At 30.7% G+C, this 25,803-nt stretch overlaps 1 protein-coding gene across 1 annotated transcript; it reads left to right on the forward strand.

Annotated features, from left to right (window-relative positions):
* Positions 1 to 641: 641 nt before the first annotated feature.
* Positions 642 to 24,382, forward strand: LOC134724700 (WD repeat domain phosphoinositide-interacting protein 4-like). Its single transcript, XM_063587875.1, has 11 exons — positions 642 to 747; positions 1,399 to 1,473; positions 1,980 to 2,084; positions 2,530 to 2,629; positions 4,828 to 4,922; positions 5,520 to 5,593; positions 5,916 to 6,038; positions 7,831 to 7,916; positions 8,343 to 8,444; positions 21,699 to 21,817; positions 22,839 to 24,382. Exons 1-11 carry the CDS (start codon positions 702 to 704, stop codon positions 22,943 to 22,945), a joined length of 1,032 nt encoding a protein of 343 aa, XP_063443945.1. The 5' UTR covers positions 642 to 701; the 3' UTR covers positions 22,946 to 24,382.
* Positions 24,383 to 25,803: the final 1,421 nt, after the last annotated feature.

Genomic DNA, 25,803 nt, shown 5'->3' on the forward strand with positions numbered 1-25,803 from the left:
AAGACCCCTTAATTTTTGGCCCAAAATATAACAGTTTTACAAAATAGTGAAAATGAAATCTTAAGCTATTTATTGGAAAGTAGAATTCTTCTGCTACATAAATATGGGCTGTTTTTACAATACAACGCACATATATCGGGTACTGGCATCATTAACTCATGCTAAATTACTGAAATCTTCACAATTTTAGCATTTTAGTTAAATTTTAGACGTTTTTTTGGTGAAGCTGCATGTCATTTTCACTCAGCTGATTTGTTTTTAATTTTCATTTATAACAAGCTTATATAACCATGCAGTTGAAATATTCCGTATTTGATTATTTAGGTGTAAATTAATTTTATTTACTAAAAAACTTTTCCCTTAATGAATTTTTCTTAATAGGAGTAATTTTGATCACAGGATCATGATGATTTCAATAACATTGACATCGCAGTGAAAATTAAAAAAAATTAGATAAAATTGATATTGAATAACTAGAGTTAAATCTGCACAGCTTTTCATTGTCCTGTCTGGCTGTCATTATAAACTTATATTATTTATTTATGTTGCAAATCATTTACAATTTATATATGACAATAAGTTAGGATATTGCATTATCCACAATATGCTGTTGAATAAAAAAAATATGTCTTCTTTTTTCCAGGCTAGGCTTATAGTGTGAAGTATTAAAACTTAACAGTACATGGATCTGTGAAACAGTGATGTCATCCAATGGAATTCTTTCCTTACACTTTAATCAAGACCATGGTAATTATAAATCAAAAATGATAAGGGAGATACCATTTGACCAGAGATTACAGCTTTAAAAAAAAGCAGGACAAATTATTTCATTGTAGCCCCTAGAATCAGTTTAATTCACTTTAAATTATTGATATATGTGAAAGCAGGAAATTTAACTGTGGTAAGATAAAATAAGATTTATTTATTGGTTTAAAATACAAAATTATAGTATAGCTTAAGTAAGACAATAAACACTGCTTAAACATAAACATACAAACATATACATGTATCCTTTAGTTGAAGCAATAATGTAACTGAAAAAAGAACCTGTATTATTTGCATAAGGGACATATACTTGCTTCCCCATGCTGCTAAAGTTATATTTGCTTAAGAGCAACAAAAAAAACATCTATTTCCAAAGGACGTTAATTTCAAAGAGACAGATAACATACACATGACAAATATGCAGCATCATCATACAAAGGGACACAACTCTCACGACTTAAGTACAAAACACATATGATCATACAATGCATATGCATAACACCAGAAACAAAAATGCCATTAACAAAATAATGTATTGGAGACAACAACGCTTACAAGTTAGAAGACATCTTAGAGTGGAAATTTTGAGTGCAGATTACACATGACTTGTAAATATATCTTTTGTATTTTCAGGTTGTTTTACTGTTTCAACAGAGTCTGGTTTGAGAATTTACAATGTTGAACCATTGACACAAAAGCTCTATTTAGGTAAGACTTTTTTTTTTTTCAAATTAAACTTAAAGACATCCATTCATTTATTTATGTATTTTTAGTGATGTGTTAGTATTGTATTAATGTTAGATGTCTTATGATATTAATACCAATCAAAATAGATACTAAACACTATTTATACATTATGAATATAACCAACACTAAATTAAAAAAAAAACAGGTTTTACTGATATATGCTGATATGGAACATTCTCATTTACTGTGACAACATACAGGGGTTAATTCTGCCAATTTGTTTTTAAATCTTGGATAAAATGGGGGTTCCAACCATAATACATGTGTATGTTCCACATTCAAAAACATTGATCCTAAAAAAAGTGGGAGGTGGTTCCATACACACTGGATCCGCCACAGACATTACATCAACAGATCAGCACTAAGATTACAACCTTTCTTTAATGTTTGCCAACAATATTGACATTTTGATTAGATTTTCATATGCTTTATGCTACAGCCTTGTAACTGTTTTATTTATTTTACAGGCCATGAACAAGTTGGGAGTGTTGCACATGTGGAAATGTTATATAGAACAAACCTCCTGGCAATCATAGGAGGAGGTAGTCTCCCGAGGTTTGATGAAAAAGCAGGTAAAGGAATACATTTTTTGTATAATGATTATTATTTTACTTCATTTGGAAATAGAGAAATAACCTAATTTGTTTTGAAATATCAGTTCTGTGTTGACTAGAAATTTAATGTATTTCAAAAACATGTAGAAATGATATTGTTATACAGTGTACTTAATAAATATTTGATAACTTGTTAAACATATGTTATTTCTATAATACTGAAAAGGAATGGTTGCAGTCTTAACAATTCACATATTCATTACTCTATACAAGCAATAGGACAATTTAATTCTATATACCAAGAAACATTTACTGAAAAATCATCCTACCTAGCTAGAAGAATTCAATAATCTTCAGAATGTAATTATACAACTAATATTGATGTCTTCACAAAAGTCACTTACAATGGGTTTGGATTACTTTTCAAACATGTGTGTATATTAGTTATCTATATTTATTGTAGTTTTAATATGGGATGAATCACAGAAAGATGTACAGAAGAAAGCAGTAATGGATATCACTTTCTCACAGCCTGTTGTTAATGTTAAAATGAAAACAGACAGGTAAAATACATAAAAATGAAAAAAAAAAAAAATTATTTATTGGTACCTCCTTTAGTTTATAAAGTGATTTAATTCACTACATAAAATCTCTCCATGAACTTTGCTGGTACACATTACACAAAACTCGTAGCAATGGAATAGTAATGTAACTGCTGTTCTTTTACTCGATGTTAAAATTTCTATGATCACTTTTTAAGAAAACTTTGTAAATATGTATAAAATGAGGTTCCACTATTGTTGAGGATAATTACAAATACAGTGCAAATGTAGACAAAAAACCAGTGCTTGTTTTCTGGATCAATTGAAGATAATAACAAAAATACTGCTTTTAATTTATGTCAGTAATTATTTTGCAACCTTCTGTATTCATAATGTTCATTCCTGAGATTATATTAAGAATTTACTTCATTTTATCAAATATGTAACTCAACTAAAAACATTGACATTAGATATGCATAACCTCCCCTTATCTTATAAGTATTTATTTTTTTGGCAGTACCTATATATTATATGATATTTCATGCCTGCTTAAGACCTTTAAAAATATTAAATTGACTCAGACCATTTGAAATACTATTTTTTTGCTCAACTTCAGACTTCTTTAACCCAGTCCAATTTGTTCATTTGTTTAATCATAGTAAACTGGTTTTTGGGAAAAGACGGCTTCAAGCAGTCAATCCCCTATGTGGTTGACCAGAGTGACACTCCCTCACATCATTCATTTTGTTTTTATACATGTTATAGTGTGGAAAAAACCCAACAAATCTTACTTAGATTGAAGTGAAGGAGACCCAGAAATGAATAGTTTGACTTTAAACACTTTTTTACACATTTCCCTTCTGTTTCTCACGAAATTATCGTATCTTGAACTCTCCTTTACACTATTTACGTTTATTTTACAATCCGGAAAAATTAGTATGACGAGATATTCTAAATATATCCAACCTACATTGTATTTTATAGTGACGTCATTCTTGGAAGAAGCAGGGATATCCTTCACCAGTTCACTGGTTATTTAAATCATTCTTAGAGATCGTGCACTAATTACAAATTTGTATTTGTTAAATCTAAACATAATATTGTTTACTGTAGATGATTTAAACATCAACATGCAATACTTTAATTTGTAGGTCAACAACTTTCAAAATAAACAAAGATCGTGGGTTTACATGAGACAGGGGAAAGAAACGATTTTATTACTTTTATTGGGTCTCACTAATTAGAGACAAGAAGCGTCAAAAAGTGACACGAAGCGTCAAGAAGACTATTTAGCGACAAGAAAAAAATATTCTTCTTGTCGCTTCTTGTCGCCAAAATTCTTCTTGTCGCTAATTAGTGAGACCACTTTTTTCTGTAAAAATTCTGAGAATCTTCCTCCAATTCAGGAGCATCTCAATTGATGAGGAATTATCCACTAAATAAAAGTTAATGTATTTAAACACTTCAAATGTGACATTTCATTGGATTAGTAGTCTTCTATTAAAACTAAATTTTTGTGTACCTACATAATCATTGTAATGGTAAAAAAAAAAATAATAAAAATTTGCATTTTGTAGTTTAAACATATTTATTATTTACAAATATTTCAAAATTAAGATTTGGAAACCAGCTTCACACAGTTTACATCACTCATATTGTTTTTATTAGTACCTGTTTCCCTGTGATGAGAGTTGTAACTCAGAACTTTAACAATGGAAATTTAAAACTGAATAGATTTTTCAGTCCAAACTTTCTAAAGAAAAAACTTTAAAATCCAAGAGTACTGTCACAAAAAATGGAAAATGGCCCTAGCCTGCAGTTCAGTGGTACACAATCAAGATTTCAAAAAAAATTGTAGTTGTTGTGAAATGACAGAATTCAGTTGAGTTTTAGATAATTAGCTATCAACTTTAATCAAATGTTTAGATTTAGAAGATGCAAATCTCTTCCATTGGTCCAAATTGAATCCTAAACTAAGGAAAGGAAATTACATAAACAACAATTGATTTCAATATTGTCAACCTTTCTACATGTTCTAGCTGTTCTATTTTTCATTCTTCATATGAAAACTATCAAAAGATACCCCCCCCCCCCCCTTTCCAAAAACATAATTAAATAGAAACAAGGTCCGTCTTTCTCCTCAGAGCTATTCAGCTCTTTGATTTTTCACATTCTGTTGAGCAACTTGGTATTGTTCTAACAAAATACTTTTATTGTAGGTTAATAGTGGTTCTGAGGAACCAAGTTCATGTGTTTACTTTCCCTAATAATCCTCATAAACTGGATTCTTTTGATACCAGAGATAATCCTAAAGGTTTGTTCTTTAAATTAATATTGAATAGACAGAATTGTACTAGAAATACATAGTAGAAGTGTTATCCACTTAAACCAGAAAGTAACTCTTAGCTCTCAGCTTATTATGTATTTATTGAACTGAATTTGTTCCTCAACAGTATTATATAATGCTCAGAAACCTGTTAGTATTTAGCTTCTGATATCAACCAATTTAAAATACTGGATTTGGTGTTTCAAGCACACATTTTGTACTCGAAGTACTGAATTAAGCTTCATGACCAAGAGCCTAGGTTTGCTAAAATGCAAGTGATCCTTAATAAGCTTTTTCATCACACAAAATATTTTTGTATAATATGCAGTGGCAAATGTTTCATGAATATTGAAGATGAAAATTGATTGGTTAGTAACTATGAAAAAAATGACTTTTATACGTTTTCCATTTCGATGTTTTGTGTTAATTAAAAACGCATTGATGAAAACTATAATTCACAAAAATTAAACAATAACATCAATTAAAAAGGGGCATTACCATCATATATAGATAAGGTATCCATGGTAAATGAATTACAGTATTCCTGTTTGTGTAAACCTCACATTTAATTGTGTTCTATTGTAGGTCTGTGTGAAGTTAGTTCATTAGGACAGACTCTTGCATTTCCTGGACCAAAATGTGGAAGTGTTCAAATTGTGGTTTGTACTTTAGATATATATAATGACGCTTTGGTGTCTTCTCATGGATAAATTTAAGTATTTCATTCAAATATTGTTTTTATATACAAACTGTGTCCATGCTAAATAGAAAAATGCTAAGATGCTGTATTATTGCCAATTCTGCACAAGACCAGATGAGACCTTTAACAATGAGTAAGACACATAAGTAAAGTATGTATTGTTTTTATTAGAATTGAAATCAAACAGGAATGCAACAATGTGAATTTTCTTGTTTGTTATATATCTTTGTCCATGGAAGTTTTTGTTCAGATCATGATCAGGTCATTGTTTATATTTTCAGAATCTAGACACAGCCCAGCCAGGTCAGTCTACAGCACCTGTGATTATCAGTACCCATCAGACAGAACTGGCATGTTTAGCTCTCAATCAGAGAGGTACTTTACTAGCAACAGCTTCCAAAAAGGTAAAGAAAACTTATATTTACACCTGTGATAATCAGTACCCATCAGACAGAACTGGCATGTTTAGCTCTCAATCAGAGAGGTACTTTATTAGCAACAGCTTCCAAAAAGGTAACAGGAGCATATACTGACTGTTCAAAAATAAACAAAAATAAAAACTTGAATACTGAACATTACTTGTATGCAACTTTACCTGAAAGCGCAATGCTGTAAATTAAGAAGTAATTGTGTTCATTTATTGATGCAGTATTTGTCGAGCCTGCAACTTTTTCACAGAAAGCTCGACATAGGGATAGTGATCCAGCGGCAGCTACGGCAGCAGCGGTGGGGTTAGCTCACTTCTTAAAAGCTTTAAATTTTAGAAGCTGAGAGACCTGGATGCTTCATACTTTGTATATGGATGCCTCATGTTATGAAGTTTACGTCAGTCACATTTCTAATGTCCTTGACCTCATTTTCATGGTTCAGTGACTACATGAAAAAAAATATTTTTGTAATGTTAAATTCTCTCTTATTATAAGTAATAGGATAACTATATTTGGTATGTGCATATCTTGCAAGGTCCTCATGCCCATCAGACAGTTTTCACTTGACCTCATTTCATGGATCAGTGAACAAGGTTAAGTTTTGGTGGTCAAGTCCATATCTGAGATACTATAAGCAATAGGTCTAGTATATTCGGTGTATGGAAGCACTGTAAGGTGTACATGTCCAACTGGCAGGTGTCGTCTGACCTTGACTTATTTTCATGGTTCAGTGGTCAAAGTAAAGTTTTGGAGTTTTGGACTTTTTTTCTGATACTATATGCAATAGGTCAACTATATTTGGTGTATGGAAATATTTCATGATTTCTGTCAGTTGCGCAGGTTTTATTTGACCTTGACCTCATTTTTTATGGTTCATAGCTCAGTGTTAAGCTTTTGTGTTTTGGTCTGGTTTTTTTAAACTATAAGCAATAAGTCAATTTTATTTGTTGTATGGAAGAATTGTTAGCTGTACATGCCTACCTGGCATGGTTCATCTGACCTTGACCTCATTTTCATGGTTCAAAGGTCAATGTTTAGTTTTCTTGATTTATGTTAAGTTTATGAGTCGTTTGTAATAAAGCTTTATTATTAGGACTATTAACATAATATCAATGATTAGTAAAGAAGGCGAGACATTTCAGTGTGTGCACTCTTGTTTAAAAAAGTCTGAAAATTTGGATTTAATGAAATTCTTCATACAGATATATGTATTAAATCAGAATGTAAGTTATACCAGTCAATCATTGCATTGATGACTTTAAAAAAAATTGGCAATAATTTCAGAATTTACAGAAATTAAACTCATATGTGCATCAATTGTCTCTTAATTTCAATAATAAATGTGTGCAACACTTTTTGAATTTATTGTTCTGAACCCAGTGATGAAATCTGAAAAACCACAAAAATACTATTCATACACAGTTTCTCAATATCTAAAATGTTTTCAGTTAAAAAGAGAATAAATGCCAATCAAACAGTAGAAAAGAAGAAATTTATTGGTTTGTTGTTTCCAAAAATGTCCATCGATTCATGTTGTTTATTCTTTAGTTTTCTATGTTGTGTCATGTGTACTATTGTTTGTCTGTTTGTCTTTTTCATTTTTAGCCATGGTGTTGTCAGTTTGTTTTAGATTTATGAGTTTGACTGACCCTTTGGTCTCTTTCGTCCCTCTTTTACATAGCATCATTTAAAACTTGGGTTTGACTAGATAGAGTGATTACATTTATTAGTAAAGTACATTGTTATTTTGGTGTTGTTTAACTTATAGGGTACATTGATCAGAGTGTTTGATATCAATACAAAGAAGAAGATAGCTGAGTTCAGGAGAGGAGCTGATCCTGCAGTAGTATACTGGTTTGTAACAGATTCTATCATTGTAATCAATATAAAACATAAGATATGGTATAATTGCCAATGCGACAACTCTCCACAAGAGACCAAATGATCAACATCATTATACCTATATTAGAGTTTTACCCCTTAAAATTTGTAATGTATACAATTTTTATTGGCCTTCATTTTGTGTTGAACCACTTTCTTTGATTTCTCACAGCATAAGTTGATTAATGTATCATAATGAATTTTTGCATACCTGTTACAGTTTCAGGTTGGACGGTATCAACATTGGAATTTACTAACTTTATTTACACATGCTGTTCACTCTCTTTAAAAACGGTTTTTCTGCGTCTTATGTACAGCTGCAAATTATAATTTTATAGAAAAGTAAAGAGATTATACTTGATAAGTGATGATTATGATATGAGTCTGTTTTTTTTGCAGTATAAATTTCAGTCATGATTCTGAGTTTCTTTGTGCATCGAGTGATAAAGGAACTGTTCATATATTTGCTGTACAAGACATGGAACTTAATAGAAGATCAACGTAAGTTGTAACAAAAGGATGTATTTGGTAATGAAATGAAAATAAAGTTATAAAAACTATACATCATTTCATTTGGGATGTTTTGGGCTTTTTTCTGTTCTTTTGTTGGTTTGTTGTCTCTTTAACACAATCCCTGTTTCTATTCTCATTTGTATTGATTATTGTTTGCTAAATGTCAAATGGGTTTATCTCATGCATATTATTACTCCTATACCTAAATGTTCAACTACAGATCCTAGAGATCCATTATCATATAGAGGTATTACCTTAGCACCTTGTGCATATAAGCTTTATTGTGGCGTTTTAAATAAAAGGTTAACTGAGTGGTTAGACAATAGGGATATAATAAATGATGAACAAAACGGGTTTATTAAAGGTAGAAGTACAATAGATCATATCAGTACATTAACATCTGTTATTGAAACTAGAAAAAAATGTAAGCTGTCAATTTTTGTATCTTTCATTGATTTTAAGAAAGCCTATGATTCTATTGATAGAGTTTTGTTATTTAATAAATTAGGAAAATTGGGTGTTAGTACAAAATTTATGTATGCTTTAAAGGCTATTTATTCTAATGTAGAATGCAGTGTCAGATTAAATGGTAACATGACTGAATGGTTCAATGTAAATACTGGTTTAAAACAAGGCTGTGTATTGTCAACAGTAATGTTTAATATATTTATTAATGATTTAATTGATGATATAAAGTTGTTAGACATTGGTATTAATATTGATGGTGAAAAATTATCTATCTTGCTGTATGCCGATGACATAGTTTTATTAGCAGAAAATGCTGAGGATTTACAAAAATTATTAGATGTTTTAAATGTATGGTGTAATCATAATAGTTTAAAAGTAAATTTGAGAAAATCAAATATTATACATTTTAGAAATCCTTCTATAGCCAGATCAGATTTTCATTTTAGTTTAAATGATGAAAATATTGAGTATGCTTCAAATTACCAATACTTAGGTTTATTGTTAACAGAGTTTTTAGACTACCAATTAATGGCAAAAGCTGTAGCCAGGTCAGCAAGTAGGGCATTAGGTTTACTTATTGTTAAATGTAAAGCACATGGTGGTTTTCAGCACAATATCTACACAAAGCTATTTGATACGATGGTTTGGTCAGTCATAAATTATGGCTCGTCTATTTGGGGCACGAGAGATTTCTCGTGCATCACTGCAGTACAGAATCGCGCCATGCGTTTCTACATGGGTGTGGGTAAATATACCCCAAACGATGCTGTGTCAGGTGACATGGGCTGGAAACCACCATGTGTTAAACAGTGGATAAATATTTTTAGACACTGGTCCAAATGTACAAAAATGGACAATAATAGAATTAATTATAAAGTTTTTAAATGGTCAGTGATGAAAGGTAGTTGTAAATTAAAAAATTGGTGCTACAAAGTTATGGAGATGTTGAAATCATTTGATTTTGAAAGATATTGTAAAATAAATGAAAATTTTCTTGATAGTTATAGTATATCTCAGTTAGAAGAGAAAATGTTTGATAAATATAAAAAAGACTGGTGTACCAGAATTTTTTCATATAGTACCGGTGTCATATGGTATTTTGAACCCCCTAAAAATTTAACCCGGGGTCAAAATACCATGCGGTAAAATGACCCCGGGGTCATTATACCGCATGGTATTTTGACCCCGGGGTCATTTTTCACACATGGTATTTTGAACCCCCCTGCGGTATATTGAACCCCCTGTTTTTGAGAAATAGTATTGCAGATAATCTTATTTACAATTTATTGGCTATTATTTTTTTTAATTAGAGGTTATGAGTAGGGGGTTCAATATACCGCAGGGGGGTCAAAATACCATGGCTATATAAAATTTTGCAAAATATCTTTTCCAGTATGCTAAATACATATAAACTACTTATTGTAGTGTTAAAACTATGTTAAGGAGTTAGAATAGCTTGGATTTTTGAAATTCAAGGTCTATAGTAGGGGGTTCAATATACCACAGGGGGGTCAAATTACCATGGCTAAGTAAAATTTTCAAAATATCTTTTCCAGCATGTTGAATACATACAAATAACAATTTGGAGTATTATTACTATGTTAAGGAGTTAGAATAGCTTGAATTTTTGAAATTCAAGGTCTATGGTAGGGGGTTCAAAATACCGCAGGGGGGTCAAAATACCATGGCTAAGTAAAATTTTCAAAATATCTTTTCCAGCATGTTATATACATACAAACTACTTATTGGAGTATTATTACTATGTTAAGAAGTTAGAATAGCTAGAATTTTTGAAATTTAAGGTCTATAGTAGGGGGGGTCAATATACCATGATCATTATTTTTTTTCAAAACATTTTTTCCAGGATGTTAAATGCATACAAACTACTTATTGAAGTATTATAACTATGTTAAGGAGTTAAAATAGCTAGAATTTTTGAATATTAAGGTCTATGGTAGGGGGTTCAATATACCACAGGGGGGTCAAAATACCATGGCTAAGTAAAATTTTCAAAATATCTTTTCCAGCATGTTGAATACATACAAATTACAATTTGGAGTAATATAACTATGTTAAGGAGTTAGAATAGCTTGAATTTTTGAAATTTAAGGTCTATAGTAGGGGTTCAATATACCGCAGGGGGGGCAAAATACCATGGCTAAGTAAAATTTTCAAAATATCTTTTCCAGTATGTTAAATACATACAAACTACTTATTGAAGTATTATTACTATGTTAAGAAGTTAGAATAGCTAGAATTTTTGAAATTTAAGGTCTATAGTAAGGGGTTCAATATACCGCAGGGGGGTCAATATACCATGGAAATTATTTTTTTTCAAAACATTTTTTCCAGGATGTTAAATGCATACAAACTACTTATTGAAGTATTATTACTAAGTTAAGGAGTTAAAATAGCTAGAATTTTTGAATATTAAGGTCTATGGTAGAGGGTTCAATATACCGCAGGGGGGTCAAAATACCATGGCTAAGAAAAATTTTCAAAATATCTTTTCCAGCATGTTGAATACATACAAATTACAATTTGGAGTATTATAACTATGTTAAGGAGTTAGAATAGCTTGAATTTTTGAAATTTAAGGTCTATAGTAGGGGTTCAATATACCGCAGGGGGGGAAAAATACCATGGCTAAGTAAAATTTTCAAAATATCTTTTCCAGTATGTTAAATACATACAAACTACTTATTGAAGTATTATTACTATGTTAAGAAGTTAGAATAGCTAGAATTTTTGAAATTTAAGGTCTATAGTAAGGGGTTCAATATACCGCAGGGGGTCAATATACCATGGAAATTATTTATTTTCAAAACATTTTTTCCAGGATGTTAAATGCATACAAACTACTTATTGAAGTATTATTACTAAGTTAAAGAGTTAAAATAGCTAGAATTTTTGAATATTAAGGTCTATGGTAGGGGGTTCAATATACCACAGGGGGGGTCAAAATACCATGGCCAAGTAAAATTTTCAAAATATCTTTTCCAGTATGTTAAATACATACAAACTACTTATAGGAGCATTATAACTATGTTAAGGAGATTGAATAGCTAGAATTTTTGAAATTTAAGGTCTATAGTAGGAGGTTCAATATACCGCAGGGGGGTCAAAATACCATGGAAATCATTTTTTTTTCAAAACATTTTTTCCAGGATGTTAAATGCATACAAACTACTTATTGAAGTATTATTAATATGTAAAGGAGTTAGAATAGCTAGAATTTTTGAAATTTAAGGTCTATAGTAGGGGTTCAATATACCGCAGGGGGGTCAATATACCATGGATTTTTTTTTTTTTTTTTTCAAAACATTTTTCCAGGATGTTAAATGCATACAAACTACTTATTGGAGTATTATCACTTTGTTAAGGAGTTAGAATAGCTAGAATTTTTGAAATTTAAGGTCTATAGTAGGGGTTCAATATACCGCAGGGGGGGGCAAAATACCATGGCTAAGTAAAATTTTCAAAATATCTTTTCCAGTATGTTAAATACATACAAACTACTAATTGAAGTATTATTACTATGTTAAGAAGTTAGAATAGCTAGAATTTTTGAAATTTAAGGTCTATAGTAAGGGGTTCAATATACCGCAGGGGGGTCAATATACCATGGAAATTATTTTTTTTCAAAACATTTTTTCCAGGATGTTAAATGCATACAAACTACTTATTGAAGTATTATTACTAAGTTAAAGAGTTAAAATAGCTAGAATTTTTTGAATATTAAGGTCTATGGTAGGGGGTTCAATATACCGCAGGGGGGTCAAAATACCATGGCCAAGTAAAATTTTCAAAATATCTTTTCCAATATGTTAAATACATACAAACTATTTATAGGAGCATTATAACTATGTTAAGGAGTTTGAATAGCTAGAATTTTTGAAATTTAAGGTCTATAGTAGGAGGTTCAATATACTGCAGGGGGGTCAAAATACCATGGAAATCATTTTTTTTTCAAAACATTTTTTCCAGGATGTTAAATGCATACAAACTACTTATTGAAGTATTATTAATATGTAAAGGAGTTAGAATAGCTAGAATTTTTGAAATTTAAGGTCTATAGTAGGGGGTTCAATATACCGCAGGGGGGTCAATATACCATGGAATTTTATTTTTTTCAAAACATTTTTCCAGGATGTTAAATGCATACAAACTACTTATTGAAGTATTATTACTAAGTTAAGGAGTTAGAATAGCTAGAATTTTTTTAATATTAAGGTCTATGGTAGGGGGTTCAATATACAGCAGGGGGGGTCAAAATACCATGGAATATTTTTTCTTTCATCTTTTCCAGCATTTTAAATACATACAAACTACTTATTGGAGTATTATAACTTTGTTAAGGAGTAAGAATTGCAAGAATTTTTGAAATTGAAGGTCTATGGTAGGGGGTTCAATATACCACAGGGGGGATCAAAATACCATGGCTAAGTAAAATTTTCAAAATATCTTTTCCAGTATGTTTAATACATACAAACTACTTGTAGGAGTATCATAACTATGTTAAGGAGTTTGAATAGCTAGATTTTTTTTACATTTAGGGTCTACAGTAGGGGGTTCAATATACCGCAGGGGGGTCAAAATACCATGATAATTATTTTTTTTCAAAACATTTTTTCCAGGATGTTAAATGCATACAAACTACTTATTGAAATACTATTACTATGTTAAGGAGTTAGAATGGCTAGAATTTTTGAAATTTAAGGTCTATAGTAGGGGGTTCAATATACCGCAGGGGGGTCAATATACCATGGAAATTATTTTTTTTCAAAACATTTTTTCCAGGATGTTAAATGCATACAAACTACTTATTGAAGTATTATTACTAAGTTAAAGAGTTAAAATAGCTAGAATTTTTTGAATATTAAGGTCTATGGTAGGGGGTTCAATATACCGCAGGGGGGTCAAAATACCATGGCCAAGTAAAATTTTCAAAATATCTTTTCCAATATGTTAAATACATACAAACTATTTATAGGAGCATTATAACTATGTTAAGGAGTTTGAATAGCTAGAATTTTTGAAATTTAAGGTCTATAGTAGGAGGTTCAATATACTGCAGGGGGGTCAAAATACCATGGAAATCATTTTTTTTTCAAAACATTTTTTCCAGGATGTTAAATGCATACAAACTACTTATTGAAGTATTATTAATATGTAAAGGAGTTAGAATAGCTAGAATTTTTGAAATTTAAGGTCTATAGTAGGGGGTTCAATATACCGCAGGGGGGTCAATATACCATGGAATTTTATTTTTTTCAAAACATTTTTCCAGGATGTTAAATGCATACAAACTACTTATTGAAGTATTATTACTAAGTTAAGGAGTTAGAATAGCTAGAATTTTTTTAATATTAAGGTCTATGGTAGGGGGTTCAATATACAGCAGGGGGGGTCAAAATACCATGGAATATTTTTTCTTTCATCTTTTCCAGCATTTTAAATACATACAAACTACTTATTGGAGTATTATAACTTTGTTAAGGAGTAAGAATTGCAAGAATTTTTGAAATTGAAGGTCTATGGTAGGGGGTTCAATATACCACAGGGGGGATCAAAATACCATGGCTAAGTAAAATTTTCAAAATATCTTTTCCAGTATGTTTAATACATACAAACTACTTGTAGGAGTATCATAACTATGTTAAGGAGTTTGAATAGCTAGATTTTTTTTACATTTAGGGTCTACAGTAGGGGGTTCAATATACCGCAGGGGGGTCAAAATACCATGATAATTATTTTTTTTCAAAACATTTTTTCCAGGATGTTAAATGCATACAAACTACTTATTGAAATACTATTACTATGTTAAGGAGTTAGAATGGCTAGAATTTTTGAAATTTAAGGTCTATAGTAGGGGGTTCAATATACCGCAGGGGGGTCAATATACCATGGAAATTATTTTTTTTCAAAACATTTTTTCCAGGATGTTAAATGCATACAAACTACTTATTGAAGTATTATTACTATGTTAAGGAGTTAGAATAGCTAGAATTTTTTAATATTAAGGTCTATGGTAGGGGGTTTAATATACAGCAGGGGGGTCAAAATACCATGGAAATTTTTTCTTACATCTTTTCCAGCATTTTTAATACATACAAACTACTTATTGGAGTATTATAACTTTGTTAAGGAGTAAGAATTGCAAGAATTTTTGAAATTGAAGGTCTATGGTAGGGGGTTCAATATACCACAGGGGGGATCAAAATACCATGGCTAAGTAAAATTTTCAAAATATCTTTTCCAGTATGTTAAATACATACAAACTACTTGTAGGAGTATCATAACTATGTTAAGGAGTTTGAATAGCTAGAATTTTTGACATTTAGGGTCTATAGTAGGGGGTTCAATATACCGCAGGGGGGTCAATATACCATGGAAATTATTTTTTTTCAAAACATTTTTTTCAGGATGTTAAATGCATACAAACTACTTATTGAAGTATTATTACTAAGTTAAGGAGTTAGAATAGCTAGAATTTTTTAATATTAAGGTCTATGGTAGGGGGTTCAATATACAGCAGGGGGGGTCAAAATACCATGGAATATTTTTTCTTTCATCTTTTCCAGCATTTTAAATACATACAAACTACTTATTGGAGTATTATAACTTTGTTAAGGAGTAAGAATTGCAAGAATTTTTGAAATTGAAGGTCTATGGTAGGGGGTTCAATATACCACAGGGGGGATCAAAATACCATGGCTAAGTAAAATTTTCAAAATATCTTTTCCAGTATGTTTAATACATACAAACTACTTGTAGGAGTATCATAACTATGTTAAGGAGTTTGAATAGCTAGAATTTTTTGACATTTAGGGTCTACAGTAGGGGGTTCAATATACCGCAGGGGGGTCAAAATACCATGATAATTATTTTTTTTCAAAACATTTTTTCCAGGATGTTAAATGCATACAAACTACTTATTGAAATACTATTACTATGTTAAGGAGTTAGAATGGCTAGAATTTTTGAAATTTAAGGTCTATAGTAGGGGGTTCAATATACCGCAGGGGGGTCAATATACCATGGAAATTATTTTTTTTCAAAACATTTTTTCCAGGATGTTAAATGCATACAAACTACTTATTGAAGTATTATTACTATGTTAAGGAGTTAGAATAGCTAGAATTTTTTAATATTAAGGTCTATGGTAGGGGGTTTAATATACAGCAGGGGGGTCAAAATACCATGGAAATTTTTTCTTACATCTTTTCCAGCATTTTTAATACATACAAACTACTTATTGGAGTATTATAACTTTGTTAAGGAGTAAGAATTGCAAGAATTTTTGAAATTGAAGGTCTATGGTAGGGGGTTCAATATACCACAGGGGGGATCAAAATACCATGGCTAAGTAAAATTTTCAAAATATCTTTTCCAGTATGTTAAATACATACAAACTACTTGTAGGAGTATCATAACTATGTTAAGGAGTTTGAATAGCTAGAATTTTTGACATTTAGGGTCTATAGTAGGGGGTTCAATATACCGCAGGGGGGTCAATATACCATGGAAATTATTTTTTTTCAAAACATTTTTTCCAGGATGTTAAATGCATACAAACTACTTATTGAAGTATTATTACTAAGTTAAGGAGTTAGAATAGCTAGAATTTTTTAATATTAAGGTCTATGGTAGGGGGTTCAATATACAGCAGGGGGGGTCAAAATACCATGGAATATTTTTTCTTTCATCTTTTCCAGCATTTTAAATACATACAAACTACTTATTGGAGTATTATAACTTTGTTAAGGAGTAAGAATTGCAAGAATTTTTGAAATTGAAGGTCTATGGTAGGGGGTTCAATATACCACAGGGGGATCAAAATACCATGGCTAAGTAAAATTTTCAAAATATCTTTTCCAGTATGTTTAATACATACAAACTACTTGTAGGAGTATCATAACTATGTTAAGGAGTTTGAATAGCTAGAATTTTTTGACATTTAGGGTCTACAGTAGGGGGTTCAATATACCGCAGGGGGGTCAAAATTCCATGATAATTATTTTTTTTCAAAACATTTTTTCCAGGATGTTAAATGCATACAAACTACTTATTGAAATACTATTACTATGTTAAGGAGTTAGAATAGCAAGAATTTTTGAATATAAAGGTCTATGATAGGGGGTTCAATATACCGCAGGGGGGTCAAAATACCATGGAAATTAATTTTTTTTCTGACATCTTTTCCAGCATTTTAAATACATACAAACTACTTATTGGAATATTATAACTATGTTGAGGAGTATGAATTGCAAGAACTTTTGAAATTGAAGGTCTATGGTAGGGGGTTCAATATACCACAGGGGGGGGGTCAAAATACCATGGATAAGTAAAATTTTCAAAATATCTTTTCCAGTATGTTAAATACATACAAACTACTTGTAGGAGTATTATAACTATGTTAAGGAGTTTGAATAGCTAGAATATTTGAAATTTAAGGTCTATAGTAGGGGTTCAATATAATGCAGAGGTTCAAAATACCATGGAAATTATTTTTTTTCAAAACATATTTTCCAGACCCCAAAGTTCAAAAATTCTTGCTATTCTAACTCCTTTACATAGTAATAATACTCCAATTTGTACTTTGTATGTATTCAACATGCTGGAAAAGATATTTTGAAAATTTTACTTAGCAATGGCATGGTATTTTGCCCTCCTGTGGTATATTGAACCCCCTACAAAAGACCCCAAAGTTCAAAAATTCAAGCTATTTTAACTCCTTAACATAGTAATAATACTTCAATAAGTTGTTTGTATGTATATAACATGCTGGAAAAGATATTTTGAAATTTTACTTAGCCATGCATGGTATTTTGACCCCCTGCCGTATATTGAACCCCCTACCATAGACATTCAATTTCAAAAATTCCAGCTATTCTTAATACTTAACATAGTAATAATACTCCAATTTGTAGTTTGCATGTATTCAACATGCTGGAAAAGATATTTTGAAAATTTTACTTAGCCAGGGTATTTTGCCCCCCTGTGGTATATTGAACCCCCTACTATAGACCTTGAGTTTCAAAAATTCAAGCTATTTTAACTCCTTAACATAGTTACAATACTCCAATTTGTAGTTTGTATGTATTCAACATGCTGGAAAAGATATTTTGAAAATTTTACTTAGCCATGGTATTTTGACCCCCCTGCGGTATATTGAACCCCCTACCATAGACATTCAATTTCAAAAATTCCCGCTATTCTTAATCCTGAACATAGTAATAATACTCCAATAAGTAGTTTGTATGCATTTAACATGCTGGAAAAGATATTTTGAAGAAAAAATATTTTCATGGCATTTTGACCCCCCTACCATGGTATATTGAACCCCCTACTATAGACCTTGAATTTCAAAAAACCCAAGCTATTCTAACTCCTTAACATAGTAATAATACTCCAATAAGTAGTTTGAATGTATTTAACAAACTGGCAAAGATATTTTGAAAATTATACGCAGCCATGGTATTTTGACCCCCTGCGGTATATTGAACCCCCTACTTTAAACCTTGAATTTCAAAAACCCAAGCTTTTCTAACTCCATAACATAGTTGTTATACTCCAATTTGTATTTTGAATGCATTTTTAAAACATGCTTGAAAAGATATTTTGAAGAAGAAAAAAAATTCCATTGTATTTTGACCCCCTCCTCCTTCCATGGTATATTGAACCCCCTCCTATAGACCTTGAATTTTAAAAATCCAAGTTTTTCTAACTCCTTAACATTGTTTTAATACTCCAATAAGTAGTTTGCTTGTATTTAACATGCTGGAAAAGATATTTTGAAAATTTTACTTAGCCATGTTATTGTACCATGGTATATTGAACCCCCTACTATACATCTAAAGACCTTTCATGTTAAAATATCTTGCTACTGTTACTCCTTAACATATTTATTATACTCCAATTAGTAGTTTGTATTTATTTTATTAGTTTGAAAAGATGTTTTGAAAATTCTACTTTTAGAAATCAAGTGAGCCATGGTAATTTGACCCCCTCCCCCTTTTTTACCTTGGAGAATTAAAACTTAAAAGTCTTACCATTCTATATAAATATTTAAATTTCAAAGAATTATAGTGTCCAAGCTACATGGTGTAGTTTTAATGCTTTAAGAAGTTTTTTGAATGAAATTTTGTTGGTAAAGACTTCACGAGCACTTATACCAAGCAGATATTTTTCTTTTAACCAATCATTGAAAATTGACCTCCCCTTCTTGTATAAATGATTTTTAATATTTGATTAGCTTTTATATAATGTTAAATGTTTTATTAATCATCTAAAATGAAAAAAACAGGGGGGGTTCAATTTACCATGGGGGTTCAATTTTTCATACAGGGGGGGTTCCATTTACCATGGGGGGGTTCAATTTACCATAGCGGTATTTTGACCCCGGGGTCATTTTACCATGGGGTTCAAAATACCATATGACACCGGTTGTAAATTGAGAACATATAAACTTTTTAAACATACTTTTAACACTGAGCAATATTTGCTACAAAAAATGCCACTGCGCCATCGTAGTGCTTTTTCAAAGTTTAGATGTGGTGTAGCACCATTAAAAATTGAAACTGGTCGATATGAAAGAAAAAATCTAGACGAAAGAGTCTGTTTTAACTGCAATATTTTAGAGGATGAAAAACATGTACTTTTAAATTGTCCCTTGTATGAAGATCTAAGACATGCTCTTTTTATTGATATATTGTGTCATAATGATATGTTTTTAAACTTGTCTGATGAAGAAAAATTTATATATATGTTTAAAAATACCAATATTTGTAATATTGTTGCCAAAACCTGCAATAACATTTTAACAAGGAGAAACAGTATTTTATATCATTAACTACTGTATTTGTAGTATTTTATAAAATGAATAAGTATTATTTGTATTTTAATAGTCTCTCATAATTCTTTTAAGAATGGCACATACATGTATTTAATTGTTTTAACTATGTTTACTGTATAATTAATTTTATAATTGTATCTTGTTTTGATCATGTTGTATGTGGTGAGACTTTAATAAACTATTGAATCTGAAATCTGCATATTCAGCCTTCTGGATTATGTATACATCTTATTAAATCATTTGATTTATATGGCAATAAAGTATTTGAAACTAAAATAAAACGAAATTGAACTTCAATTTCTAAAATCCATGTGTGACAAGCAAAGTTGAATGAGACTCAGACTGTAAAAACAAACCATTCCTTTGACTAATAAAATGATTTTATTGATACAAACGCATTTTAGGTAAAGATCGTATGAACTGACTTGATAACTTAATGTGCCAAGGCTTATCACTACCTTTTTTTGATACAAAAAATATAGTGCATTGATCATAACATTCTATACATCCTATCCATGAACATTTCAATAAATTTATCCATGTTATACATGCTCAGACATTCAAGGCACAAAATGATGTTTGTTACGGCCAGAAATCGCCTTTAAATTGTAGCCAACAAAAGACACAAATCAATAGTAAAATTTAACAATATTTAATATACAAAAGTTTACAAAAGGTATTACACAAATATTACTGTTAACTTAACTGTCAAAATATGAGTCCAATCTGTTATCTTTATCTGTATCCAGAAATCTTTCGGAATCCAATTTGAATATTACGTTCACTACTAATGTCACAATCCAGTATGATGTTGTTTGTAGAATAAAAGTGTCAATCCAAATGCTGTGAATACTAATGTCTATCAAAGTCTATGTCCAAGTTTAATTATGAGAGTTTAACTTTAGTGTCTGTATATATATAGTTGTGACGGATTATTCTAGAACACGCTAGAACGGAACATTGTGGAAAATCCTGGAAAGTTACAACGGAAGTGTCTGGAATAACGTAGAAGTTTAAATTACGCATCTTTTATAAGGATCATTCTAGAAAGTTCTAATCATTCTGTGATTGTTCCAGTGATTCCTAAACTGCACAGTTATAAGATTATTTGGTAAACAACTATCAGGCCATACAACACAAATTAGGCCAACATAAATAAACATAATAATTACAATATCATAACATGTTACACTTGTCAAGAAAATTACATTACTTTTGCAAGATGCAGGAATTTTATATCTGTTCTAAAACTTTTGGTGTTATCTTCCTTTGTCTAGAATTGCTGTTAAATCAACTACATGTACAACCAATGCAATGTAATTTTGTTACTTGATTAATTTCACTTGACTGGGTGGGGTTTAACCTGTTCGCTCATAATAAACCAGTCCATCTATAGATAGGTGTTTAAGGATAAAATCATCAATGAAGTGTCTAGTCATTCTTTTGTAAATTCTTTTGATGACACTAAAAGGTGATTAGAAATCAAAAATAATTATAACGGCAATCATCCTCATCGTAAACATTTTCAAATAGACTGGCCTAATGCAAATTAAAAGGTAAGCGCTGCCCGATCAGTTGAAATAACATTGGTAAAACTTCCCACTGATATATTAAAGCAATCTTTACTATTCAGTGCTTGCAATCACTTTGATTAATCCCTGTGGTTTGTTATGGTTTGAACATTACTTCATGTGATGATGTCTTGTTCAAACTTAGTTTTGAGGCAGCTTTTTACACCATTTTGCTTCATTTTCTATTTATTCATGTAACTTTTAATAGATGAGAATAAGTTTAAATGTGTGAAATGCCTATAAAACATAAATATTGTATTCAAGTAACATTTTTGAAAAGGTACAACAAGTGTATTATCAATGCTAAATATTTGTAAGTTAATTTTTTTCATTTTTCTCTTGTAGATTTAAGACAATGGGTTTTCTGGGTACATATGTGGAATCACAATGGGGGTTGGCTAATTTCACTGTAGCTGCTGAATGTGCATGTATTTGTGCATTTGGGCCTAGCCATTCTGTGATAGGTAAGTTTTTTAATTTGTTTGAAATGGGTCAGTGTAATATTAAATGGCCTTTAGTATTATATTGAAATCTGAATAGGAGATGTTCGTCATCATTATAAGTTATAAGTCAATGAGGCGACTAACAAATAACATAAGAATGGAAAAAAAATAGGTCAACTTACAATCCTCAAATTTTATTCCATATATCAAGCATATGTGAGAAAATAAAATTCAAGCACCACCATTACCAAGAAATATATTTTATTCTCATTAACATGTTTGAATATAACATCTTGTTTTTATGCCCCACCTACGATAGAAGAGGGGCATTATGTTTTCTGGTCTGTGGCTCTGTTCGTTCGTTCGTTCGTCCATCCGTTCATTTGTTCATCCGCAGGTTAAAGTTTTTGGTCAAGGTAGTTTTTGATGAAGCTGAAGTCGAATCAACTAGAAACTTAGTACACTTGTTGCTTATGATATGATCTTTCTAATTTTAAAGCCAAATTAGACTTTTGACCCTAATTTCACGGTCAACTGAACATAGAAAATGAAAATAGGAGTTTCAGGTTAAAGTTTTTGGTCCAGGTAGTTTTTGATGAAGCTGAAGTCCAATCAACTTGAAACTTAGTACACTTACTGCTTATGATATGATCTTTTTAATTTTAAAGCCAAATTAGACTTTTGACAAAATTTCACGGTCCATTGAACAAGGAAAATAATAGTGCCAGTGGGGCATCTGTGTACTTTGGACACATTCTTGTTCAAAAAATAATTTGACCAAGGTCTCATAGTGAGACTTCAATTAGATATTCTAGTATTCAATTTTGCAGTTTTTACTTACATGCTAGATCTAGACCTAAAGAAATAAAAATACAAATATCAGACAAACTATAAATTAATTTTGAAGGAAACTATTTTCTTTATAATAATTATTTACTTTTAAATTCAAGGGACACAAAAGTTATCTTTTAAAAGTTTCTACATTCATAATAACTGCATTCAAATATTGGATTTATTATCATTTCTATAATTGTATTTTCAGCAATTTGTGTTGACGGGACATTTCATAAATATGTGTTCACTACAGGCGGTAATTGTAACAGAGAGGCTTATGACAATTTCCTGGAGATGGGAGACGATTTGGAATAGTCTATTGTTGTTAATGCAGTCAGATTTTATGTTTATGAATATGTGATTTGTTATATTAATTTTTCCTAAACTGTTATTTCTTTATGTAGAAGATTGTTATCTGACTTGTAATGCTACATGAGCTATTGTTATCACGATTTTACCCCTTATATGAAATATAGTTTAGAGGTGTAAAGGTCTATAGGAAACCTATCTGTTTGTAAATTATAAAAGTTCAAATTTCTGGTATTTGAACAACATATGAAGATCATACATGTTGAAGGGGGGATGACTTAACATCATTTGAAAGATAAAGGAGTAGGTTCAGTAAGATCCCTTTTTGGCCCCAAAATGTAGCTGTTTTACAAAATTGTAAAATTGTAATCTTTTAGCTATTTATTGGAAAGTAGAATGTTGCTGCTACATAAATACAGGCAGTTTTTGACAATACTATGCACATATATCAGCTACTAGCATCATTAAGTCATGCTAAATTTCTAAAATCTTCCAAATTTTGGCATTTTAGTTAAATTTTATACAGTTTCCGTCTTAAACAAAAGTGGTCACATTCGTGTTCATTCATAATATTGAAATGTAAGTTGTATTTGATGATAATACATAACATATATAAAGGTTGAGGATGAACACGGATGTGGCCACTTTCATTTTTGACAAAAACCATCTGCAAAGTTATGTTTTTTGGCATATTTGATAGATTTTTCATATTTAAGCTTGAATCAGAGCATTTTTAATGACACAATCAGTTTTCACATAAACTAATCAAATCAATTGAAATAGACACTTAAGTGTTTAAAAAGTGTCAAAAATCTTCCGTTAGATGAACTTGAAATTTGAGGCCAAAATCGGTCCTAACTGGACCTACTCCTTTGAATGGGAAGTGATAATTTTTTAGCTTGGTCAAAGTTCTTTTATTTAGGGCTTTTCTATTTAAATTGAAGTTAAATGGTAGAAGATACTTCTAAAGTCTTCCCACAATCAGCATACCTTCAGTGAGAAAATTTGCATACATAAAATTGACACACAACCATAAATGACCCACATCTCATGTCCAAAAATAAAATTTCCCTTCCTACCCTAAAATATTCATATAAATGGAATAGCCATCATTATTACTATTGTTTCCCATTTTCCCAGCAAAATGTTTTCAGTTTGAATCAGTGTTGATATGTATTCCTTAGTATTTATTTTATACAAATAATGAATTTCTTTAAAGGAATAATTGATTACTTGCATACATGTTGCATTTAAACTTGAGGCTAGTTATTATTTGACCTTGATGATTGTATATTGACCTTTAGATTATGTAATTTGCATTCAATATTTGGTTGCTTTGTCATTTTTTCAACGATATTTATCTCACATTTATTCTCATCATAAAAGAAGTATATAAAGTTCATCATTTATATAGTATAATCATATTGTTGCCATTCATATTTTAAAGATGAAATAAAAATTTAAATAAGTTATATAGTTGTTTTGTATGTTTTGTATGAAAAAAACATGTATTTTGCACACTTTTATACATGTGATTTTAAAGAATCATATACTTACTGTATTTTATAAGATTTTTAAGACTAAAAGAACATGTGGGATACACATCAATAAAACAGCAACCAATAACACTATAACTGATGGATTGTTGTTTCACTAAAAACCATAAAACATCCAATATGTATTATTCATGGGCTATCAATTTTCGTAGAATATTGTGAGTAAGGGTGACACAAATTTAAATTTCAACTGAGTACACATTTCTATAGGCAGTTATACAGACTTGACAAACCAAGAAATCAAATATCCATGAAAATACAGTTTCTCCAATCCAAGAAAAATAAATAAACAAAATATAAAAATAAATCCACCGTATGAGATGAGTTACAACAAAACTGGATTACATTCAAAATTTGATTCAATTTCTTCATTGATTTATTCAGACCACAAGGTGGAAAACAGTGGCGGATCCAGGGGGACTGTTCCAGGGGTTGGAACCCCCCCTTTTTATTGGCCGATCAATGCATTTGAATGGGGACATATGGTTGGAACCCCCCTTTATCCTGGGTTGGGAACCCTCCTTTATCTGGGTTGGGAACCCCTCTTTTTAAAATGGCTGGATCCACCTCTGGGAAATAACACCTGAGCAATTAAATAAATTTTAAAGATATTTTAACCTAATGATGAATTCTTAGAAGACTCTGCAAATCTTAAGACTGGTTGTTTCAATGCTGTTTTCCTAGCATTCAGAAAGTATTAAAGCTGTGTAATCCATATCTTCAGCATTTTTTTGTTGTCCCTGAACCAATTTGTGAGCCATCTAAAGATTTGTTTATCATCTGTTTTTCAGTAGTTACATATATTAAATTAAAGTTGATATATAGAATTATTGACGGTATACATGACTGTCATACAGTGGTCACTAAGCCTGGCCTTATTTCACAGTTCGTTGGTTGGTGTCATTTTTTAATTGTCTGTCAGAATAAACCTTTGTTGGAAAACTCATATTAGAAAGCTGTAGATTTATAAGCAGTTGTGAGGTCCATGTTGAAATGCCTTGAAGACCTCAATAGGAGTTAGATTATGAACAGCAAAATAAGTGTGGCTATTTGCACCTTTTTTATGAATGCCAAGTGATTTTGTATCATGATTTGATGTCCTATAACCATATTTCCCCCAATAATATTCATCTAGAGTGTGTGCTCTATAGAAAAAAAAACTTCAATCCAGACACTTTTGCAGACCTTGAGTTTTAAAGTCCATAGAGTTTTGTTTTATTTCAAAAATGTAATAAGGTAAAATTGGATCACAGGTCCTAGAGCTCCTACTTGAGCTTAATATTTGTCAGGGTTCCTGAGAAACAAGTG

This window comes from Mytilus trossulus, chromosome 7, assembly GCF_036588685.1.
Source record: "Mytilus trossulus isolate FHL-02 chromosome 7, PNRI_Mtr1.1.1.hap1, whole genome shotgun sequence".
Classification (NCBI taxonomy): Eukaryota; Metazoa; Mollusca; class Bivalvia; order Mytilida; family Mytilidae; genus Mytilus; species Mytilus trossulus.